The 9905-nt window shown below is 35.8% G+C and overlaps 1 protein-coding gene across 1 annotated transcript; it reads left to right on the top strand.

Moving 5' to 3' along the window:
• The first annotated feature begins 2841 nt into the window (after positions 1-2841).
• Positions 2842-5073, top strand: LOC135151365 (uncharacterized). The gene has a single exon (XM_064089788.1). It carries the CDS (start codon positions 2842-2844, stop codon positions 5071-5073), a length of 2232 nt encoding a protein of 743 aa, XP_063945858.1.
• Positions 5074-9905: the final 4832 nt, after the last annotated feature.

The following is a 9905-nucleotide window of genomic DNA, read 5'->3' as shown; positions in this document are numbered from 1 at the left end:
AACACACAACTCAGAGACTCGACTCACGAAAAGAAAGAAAACAGAACCATGGCTATGACTCGAGAAAGAAACTGACTCCATGACTCGATTAATAGACAGACTCGGAGTAGACAAACCAAAACCCAAGTAAATCATGATTCAGTACAAAACAGAAACTAACTCAAGGACAGAACTCAGTACATGACTCGGACGAAACACAGGACTAAAACTCAGCAAAAAGTTAAGACATTGCAGCACAACTCAGTTTAACACCAAGAACAACAACTCAGTACTCTAAACATAAACTCAGCGAAAAACGCAGCTAACAACATAAACCCAACGAATTCAAAACTCATCTAAACTGCTACTCAGCAAAATCACCAAACTCAGAAAAAGAACTTAAAACTCGGAAATGACTCAGACATAAATCTACTCGGCAAACAGAAAACTCAGAGCTACGAATCTAACACAAACCCAGACCGATTGCAAAACACAACACTATAACCAAACATTCGGCTCTGTGCTTGACTCGACGTGCGACTCAGCGAAAGAAAAGTAAAACAGGGGAATGAGGTTTTAGAGAAAAACAAAGCAGGGGTCGTTTATAGAACAAAATAGAAACAGGGGAGGTGGGTAGTGGGTTTATATATAAAACAAATAATCTAACTTAAACAAAAACAGAGCAAGTCGAAAAGAAATAGTCTGGTCATATGTAGCATTTTTCTATTATTTTCTTAGAAAAGGATTAGTGTTAATAGGCTGTGATTTTGAGATCAAGAGACTAATCCCCACACAAATTATTTTTGTGCTAGGATTTAATTAACTAATTTAAGCAATCATAAAATCTACACTAAATTAGAAGGCTTCTCCCATTCCCAAAAGCCCTTAGGCATATGGTGGTACTAAGAAGAATATGCCACTTGGAGCAAGAACATAGAGACAATACAAGATCAAGCTAAAAGAAGATTTGCATTAAAATAAAAGTGTTTACAAATGTAGTATGAAAATGAGAGAACAAAAGAAGATCTAGCACTATACTATCAACTAGGAAAAGACTAGGTTAAAAAGATGGTGATTACAAGTAAAGGGGTGGGGGTATTTATAACTAGAAATGTAGGGTTTAGGGGTACGGTGGCTAAATCTAATCCATGCATGTGTGATGTGTGTTAGGTAGATCATAGCCCTCAATGTGCCCCTTTGCTCTCCAACTCTCTTTGATTTTCTTCTTTTCTTTTCTTTTTATTTCTTTTTTTTTGCATTGACTCTTCTTTCTTTATTTATCTACAATTTCCTGAAATAAAATAAATAAGCAATTAATACTACGAAAATAAACAAAAGATAGGCACTTAAATATGCAAAAATATGGACTAATCAGACATGATTTTCATATAATTTAGCTATATTTATGTATTTCTTATTTCATATGGTAGTTAGTTTTGGACATTTTTTATGTCGACCATTTCATTTCATCACTGAGGAATGTGGTTCGTATACTGAAGCAACTGCCTCCCAAAGTAAGAGGATAGTGGGACTAAGATTTTTTTACACAATGCCTCATGATAGTTGGTCTGACATTTCTTATTATTAGAATAAGGTATACCATCTAACTTTATTTCTGTTAAAATCTATTAGTTGTTAAAATAATATTGTTAATATTAATTGGATTCATTTCTCCTCTTATTATCATAATAAGGTATACCATCTAACTCTATTCTGTTAAAATCTAATACTTGTTAAACTAATATTGTTAATATTAATTGGATTCATTTCTCGAAATTGCAGATTCTCCCTCTGATCCAAAAATATAAGATTGTGGTTATGCGGGAGCAAGCTTCAATATATATATTTTGCTAGTTTATCTTACACATTATAATATTGACGGTGTAAATGGTTTCAGCCTTTTGTATTCTAAACGCTTTTATAAACACACTACACCATAGATTGGCTACTGCAACCATATTTTCAAAATTTTATCAAAAAACATTGCTATTGAGAGATGAGTTCACATAAATAGCAAGGGTTTTTAATGACATTGCAATAGAGTTTGAAAAAGTTGCAATAGCGGTGAAGAATATTGGTGGGAGTTTAAAATACACTCTATTGCAATGCAGTATGTACGCGTTGCAATATATTACAGATTTTAGGCCCAAATTTAGGCGGGCTGCCGAAAAAAGAAAGAAAACAAGCGGGCTTTCTATTATTGCTTTGCCGCCTATCAAATAAAAAAAATAAAGAAAATAAACAAAAACTAAATCAGACAAAACTCTAAGTCGGGTTTCAGACAAGAGTATACACTGGAGTGAAGAACAGAGCTGAGACAAGAACAAGGCTCTCGGAGGTGTGTGGAGCTAAATCAGCTGTGTGGATTGAAGATTAAAGCTTTTAGGAGATCGTTAACAAAGCTGTGCGAACAGGTATGTGTTTCCCCCCAAATCTTGTTCCCCCAATCTGTTGGATTTTTTCTTGCTCAAATGTGTTCGATTCTTTCTTGTTTATCTTGTAATCTTTGCTTATTTTGTCTTCTCTCTTGCTTGTTTTCACTCATCCCAGTTTTATGGAGTTTGTTTTGTTAGGGTTTATTCGGGTTTTTGATTTTACATATATGTGTTAATTAGGGCTTCTAGGTATGTTATGATTTTACATATTTGCGTTAATTAGGGCTTCTTGATATGTTTATTTGGGTTTTTGTTTTTGTAATTAGTCCTGGTAAAGAATGAGAATGAAGAGTTTATTAATTTAAGTGCCTTGTTTTTACATTTCAGTGCATATATGCCCCTGTTTTTCACTTCCTAGATTTTGTGTTTGTGTTTTATATTCTCTTGTTTGTCTCTGTGTATTTTTGTAGAGCATATATTTGCAAAGATGAAATGGATATTACGTCCTAAACAAAGTGAAGAGTATTGTAATGGGGTGAAGAAATTTGTTTTGAATGCATTGTCTAATTTCGCTGTTGGTAATGAAATACAATGCCCTTGCAAGGACTGTAGTAATCGTTTTTGGTACTCTATGGATGATGTGTATGATCACCTAGTATGCAAGGGCCCCTGTTCATCCTTGGTTGATTGGGTATATGAAATTTCGACCCCTAAGTACCGAAAGAAAACTGATCAGATGGAGACGGACTGTGATGGGGGGTTTGGGTTAGGAAATGACTTTGATGAGATGATGCATAATACGTATAAATATACTTCTGATTCTGTAGGTAGAAAGGGGATTAATGAGTATGCAAGTAAATTTTATCGGCATGTCGAAGATGGGAAACAGCCTTTGTATCCTGGCTCGAAAAAATTTACTCGTTTAGGCTTTATAGTAAAGCTTTACCAGCTGAAGTGCATTCATGGATTTTCCGAGTCCTCCTTTAGTGCTATACTAGAGTTAATTAAGGAAGCCTTTCCTGATGTTAATCTCCCTCCATCCTTTAACGCTGCGAAGAATATAATCAAAGAGTTAGGTCTTGATTACCAAAAAATTCACGCATGTCCGAACGATTGTATGTTGTATTGGGGTGAAAATATAAATGAAACTAAATGTAAAGTATGTGGTGTGTCAAGATGGAAAAATGTGGATAATGAGATCAGGGATATTGATAGTGGCCTTCCGGAAAAGAAGTATAATGTCCCTGAAAAAGTTATGCGATACTTCCCATTGAAACCAAGGCTGCAACGCGTATTCATGTGTAAGGAATATGCTGAACTCATGACATGGCATGAAGTAGGACGAATCAAAGACGGGAAGTTAAGGCATCCAGCCGATGCCGAGGCTTGGAAGTCACTGGATGTTAGATATCCAAATTTTGCCGCTGAAAATCGAAATGTTAGGTTAGGATTAGCGGCAGATGGCTTCAATCCTTACCGAACAATGGGTTTAAATCACAGCACTTGGCCAGTGGTTCTGGTTAATTATAATCTTCCCCCTTGGTTGATTATGAAACCAGAAAATATAATTCTTTCAACTATAATCCCCGGACCTGTGCAGCCTGGTAATGAAATAGATATTTATATGCAACCACTTATTGCCGAATTAAAAGAATTGTGGGATGTAGGCATAGAGACGTATGATTCCTTCTCTGACAGAACATTCACATTACATGCGAGCCTACTATGGACCATAAGTGATTTTCCGGGGTATGCGGTTTTATCAGGTTATAGCACAAAGGGTAAGTTAGCTTGTCCAAATTGTCATTACTACACCTCGTCAACCTACTTGAAACATAGTCGAAAAGTCTGTTATATGAATCACAGAAAATTTCTTCCACCTGACCACAAGCTTAGATTTGATAAGAGAAGATTTAATGGTCTGGTGGAGACAGACCTTTGTCCACCACCATTATCTGGAGTAGAAATTTCAGAACTCTTGCGTGGCTATAAGAATAATTTCGGGAGGCAAATGAAAAAAAAGAAGCCTTCAGATTGCCCTTGGAAAAAAAGGTCCATTTTCTTTGAATTACCTTATTGGACTGGTCATTTAATTAGGCACAATTTAGATGTCATGCACATTGAGAAGAATGTGTGTGATAAAATATTAGGGACTTTGCTGAATATTAGTGGCAAGAGTAAAGATCATCTGAACGCTCGTTTTGATTTGCAAGATATGGGCATCCGTAAGGTTCTTCATCCTGTACTATCTGCTGATAAAAAGCACTATGAAATCAGCGCGGCTACTTTTGACATGACAAAAAAAGAAAAAGAAAATTTTTGCTCAGTGTTGTTAAATGCTAGACTGCCTTATGGATGCGCATCTAATATCAGCCGCTGCGTGCTAATGAGTGAGAGGAAAGTGTATGGATACAAAAGCCACGATGCACATTTCATTCTTCAATACTTGCTACAATTTTCTGTGATTAAAACCTTGGATCCAGAGGTGGCAATACCTTTGATCAGGTTGGGGTCATTTTTTAGGGGCATATGTGGCAAAGTCATCGATTTGGAGGATATTCCGAAGTTGCAAGAAGAAATCATAGAAATACTCTGCCAATGTGAAATAATCTTTCCACCGGCTTTCTTTGACATTATGATGCACCTACCTATTCACTTATGTAAAGAGGTGGAATTAGGAGGACCGGTGCATCTTAGATGGATGTTTGGTATTGAATGATATTTAAGTAAGTTGAAGTCCTACGTCCGCAACAGGAGCAAACCAGAAGGGTGTATAGCTGAAGGGTACATGGTCGAAGAGTGCTTAATCTTTTGTTCTCGATTTTTAAATGATGAAAAGGAAGTAAAAAAAGCTGAAGGCAGTGACAATTTTGGATACCCCATTGGATCCAGGAGAAACAAAGATGGAAAGGCTGTTCATTTGGGAGAAAAAGCATGGATTGATGCTCATCGATACATACTCTTTAACTGTGGTAACATGGAGGTCGAGAAGCTGCGAGTAATTTGCATTTTTACTTAATAAGCGAAATGTGCATTTTTGCAAGGTTAATATTGAAGAGACTGTGCTACCACCCCCCCCCCACCACCACTACCTGCTGATCTGGGACAGTTTAAAAAAACTAACAAGGGTAGTAGATAATGATGGAGTTGGTACGATGGCTGCATATATGGCCCTGAAAAAAGCTCAACGGGAGCAGGAAGCCGCACAGGAAGCTGCACAGGAAGCTGCACGTGTATTGGGGGATGCAGAAGAAGATGTTAATACTCATGATGGCACCATTGAAACTACTCCAGGTATAATTTAACACTTACCTTAAGTGATTATGTATTATTCTATAAATTTGTAATCATAAAATCTTGTTATCTTATTTGATAGATAAACCCAAGAGGCGTAGGGGACCTTCAAGAATGAACCATGTGTTCACAAGAAAATTGGAGGATAGACCCGTGATTACCTTGAATAGCAAGCTTCAGCCAGTGGCTGAAACTCGTGAAATAAGAGCCGAGTTGAGTAGTTTTGTGGGGACACTAGCAAGGCAATGTGTGCCACTTGATTATGTAAATTGGAGCGCAGTTCCCGAGAGCCACAAAAATGGTTGGTGGGAATATGTCAAGGTGAATGAATCTATTATTAAGTTTGAGTTTTTCTTCTTAAGTTTTAGATTTATATGACGAGTGTTGAGATCCAATTTTTTGACTAATTGAATTTATTGTAATTATTTTAAATAGACAAAGTACATCATTCCTGAGGATGGTAAGGACTGGTTACTAAGGACCATGGCTGAGTTGTGGAGGATTCACAAGAGCCGTGTTAAGACAGAATATTATACAAAATACGAAACTGATGCGGAAAGGTTGCAAAACAGGCCAAATTGGATTCCACTAGAAAAATTCAAAGTTCTGCTGGAATATTGGGCTGATAAAAAAGTGACAAAAACGGCGAGGACAAATGCAGAAAATCGAAAAAAGGTCACTGACGTGCACAATGCGGGTCGTACAAGTTTCGCACAGATTGGTAAAGATATGGTATGCTAATTGACAACCTAAAGAATTAAATATTTTTAATTAGATTTTGCAAAAAGTAATTACTTGCGTAATTTTTTTCTGCCACACTATCTTTTTATGCTAGAAAAATAAAAAGAAGATGCCTGAGACCCCTAGAAAAGGACATATCTACCCCAAAACTCGCAAGAATCCTACTGATGATCAGGTATCATATTAATTTATATTAAATTGTATGTCGCAAATATGTCAATACCATGAATTATCAAATTTTGCTTTACATTCTGCCTATTTGGATCATTGGTAGGTTGATGGTGATGCTGAAAAAAATGTTGAGAGTGAACCGGAAGAAGTTGAACTGGACTTTAAAGGTCATGGACCAAACTGGTTGCTTGGGAGGACTGGACTAACGAGAAAAACCAGGAAAGCTGCCATGGAAAAGGCGAAGACAAAATCTGCAGAAGTACTATCAAAGTTAGCTGCTCAAATGGAGGACAAAATGAACAAGAAGCTGGAGAAGATATTGGGAAAATTGGCTGAGCAGAATCCATCGCTGAATATGAATGTGAAGGAGTTGTTGGCTGTTGCTTGTGTTGAGGGCGAAGGCGAGACTGCCACAGATGGAGAGGAAGGAGTAGAGCAAGGAGTAGAGCAAGGAGTAGAGGAAGAAGCTGATGCATGACTTTGGATGTGAAGATGATTAAACTAACTAAGAATATTTTGGTCTATGCGTGTAATTAACTTAAGAACGCACATGTGCAAAATTTAGCCTTTTGCTTGAACGTACTTTTGTGTTTCTCTGTTAGACTTGGTAATGTGCTCATGTTGGAACAGCAGTAATATATAGGACTATTGTACTGCTTGTTGGCCTTTTGGATTGGCAATGTTGGATTGTGTTTTGATATACCAATTAAATTTGGTGGTTGTTAATGAAATGTAAAGGTCATGCCAAATTTTTTTGGTAAATTTGTGTTACAGTAGAAGGGTAAATAGTTGCTATATAATTCAAATTGGTTGCTATATAATTCAAATTGGTCAAAAAAGGGTAGTTACTGCAACCAATATAACAAAAGCTCATTTTAAAACAGAGTTGCCATAGATATCCTAAGTACTGCAATGCTATTTATATGCGTTGCTGTATTATTAAAAATGTTGCCATTAGCTGATTTTGCAACTACAAAACTGTGTTGCAATATGGCCCCAAATTAGTTGCCATAAGGCCCTATGGCAACCAGACCAAACATAACGCCTAATTTTTGCATATTCGTTGCCATATACCCTATTGCAATGGATTTGTGCCATATATCAATGACTTTTTATAGTTGCAGTAACCAATCTATGGTGTAGTGACACCGAATAAGAAATTTTTTGGTGCCATAGATTTTTATTTTTTTGCATTTATTGCGCAAGGTTTTGTGACTTGATTTTTGTTCAAATATATTGTGAGCATATATTCATTTTTATATGTTTTTATGTGTGAGCATAAAGTGTTGTGTGTAAGAAAATATGACAATGGCTTGTAAAAACTGAATGAAAAATCCATCGTCCTAAATGAAGAAAGACAACAATTTAAAAACTAGAAACCGTTGTATATACTATTTAATAAAATGGTTATTAAATTGATATGTTCATAAACGGTTGTTATGTATTCTTTTACACAACAGTTTTGTATCCTAAAACTATTGTTTCATATGATTTTCAACAATGATTCTAATTTTACGATACCGTTATCGGTTTATTGTGTAAAACTATTGTTTATAATTCTTTGTAACTCTGGTTTAGTTTTCAGAACTGTTGTGTCACCGACTCTTCAACAAGTGTTTTGAACTGTTATTGTATATATCTTTTAACAACAGTTAGATTCCCGTACATTATCAAATATCGCCTCGATATTCAACGGAATCGTCATATGACAGACAATGGTGATAAACCATTGTATGACCCAATTTTTCTTGTAGTGATTTATTACAATTAGTATGTTCTCTTGTTACTTTCTAATTGATTATTTGTATGTTTTTTGTTAGCTGATATAGACAAGCTGAGTGATGATCATGGAGATCAGTACTTCAGGTATGTTAACTTATAAGACCTATTTTTTTTTTTGCATGTCCCCGATTGAAAAGAAATTCCTGAATCCAAGTTCTTTAATTTTTTAAACTTGTCCAGACTTTTGTGGGCTTCACTGGGCAAAGAGAAAACCAAAACATGCTTATATGTTGATCCCCTGGCGACAAAATCTTATTATTACGATAAGAAAGGCAGAGAGAAAATATTTAGTCGACTGACGAAGGAGAAGTTCTTCCACATGAAATATGTTTTTTTCCTAATATGTCTGTGGTATGTTTTTAGGACTAGTGTATTTAAACTATTCTAACCTTTAAGTGAATTTTATAAAAAAATTAATTATTAATTCCCTATGGTAATTTTGGTTAAATACAGGAATCACTGGATGTTGATAGTATTACGCAACCCAAGTAACGATCTAAAAGGTGGGGGTGAATGCCCAACAATGTTGTTGCTAGATTCTTTAAAGGGTTCGGGCTCGGGAAATATAGACGGATTCATCCGGGGGTATTTTTTCCTCTAACTCTCAACAATTTATCTGAATTGTACCCTGCCTGTATAAGGACTCACTTCAAGATTGGTTTCTCTTTTTCCCAATGTAGGTTGTTGAACTCTTTTTACAAATATGCAAACAGAGACTATTCTCCGAGGAGCATTAACTCGATTCCTCTACTAATGCCTGAGGTATTTTTTCAAAAGAAATACTTGATGGAGTGATGTAGTAGTATGTTTTCTGAGGCTTTGTTATGTTATTTAACAGGTTCCAAAACAAAAAGATGACAAAAGTTGCAGATTTTATGTGTTGTTCTATACAACTCAGTTCTTGAAGATGTGTCCTCACACGTTCAACTTAATGAACGATTACCCTTCGTTTGTGTGTTCTACACTTACAATGATATGTACCATTACATTCTTTCCACTAATTGGTTGTTTCATTTTCCTTTCTAGATGTCAAAAACTTGGTTTAGCACTGAAGACGTCGAGGAATTGCACAGTGGTCTGTTAAATCTTTTTCGAAAAAAGGTAAGAAAGCTTACAAAACTAGGGTTCACATTTCTAAAGCTTTTTGAGTCTGACAGTCTTACAAAACAGCTTCTGGAACACGGAAGAGCAATTTTGATATAGATATGATGCGCTTAATAGATGTTTTCAAATCTGTAGGTAAAATCTTAGCATTTGTTAGAAAACGTAACATATATGCTGCAGTAGTATCATGGTTTCCATTCATGAAAAGAATTCTTAGTTGCATTCTGTTTTTTTTATCGCTGTAGGTAACAATATGCAAAGAAGTGGGAGAAAGTACCCCAAAAGGCAGCGCGTTGATAACAAGAAAACTGAGGATGTTGCATTGGTAAGGATTTATATAATATTTACTGGTGTGAAGAAGTAAAACATACTCATTATTTATAAATACTTAACCACTCAGGTTGCACGAGCGAAAAAAAGATGGACTCGCGAGTTAAAGAAAGAAGAAGTTGTTTTGGA

Source organism: Daucus carota, chromosome 1 (assembly GCF_001625215.2).
Source record: "Daucus carota subsp. sativus chromosome 1, DH1 v3.0, whole genome shotgun sequence".
NCBI lineage: Eukaryota > Viridiplantae > Streptophyta > Magnoliopsida > Apiales > Apiaceae > Daucus > Daucus carota.
The sequence above is the reverse complement of the archived record's forward strand: the minus strand, read 5'-3'. Positions and strand labels throughout refer to the sequence as shown.

Bases quoted from the DNA above. Each gene is read 5' to 3' on its own strand.
- LOC135151365 (XM_064089788.1), top strand. From the start codon at position 2,842: ATGAAATGGATATTACGTCCTAAACAAAGTGAAGAGTATTGTAATGGG.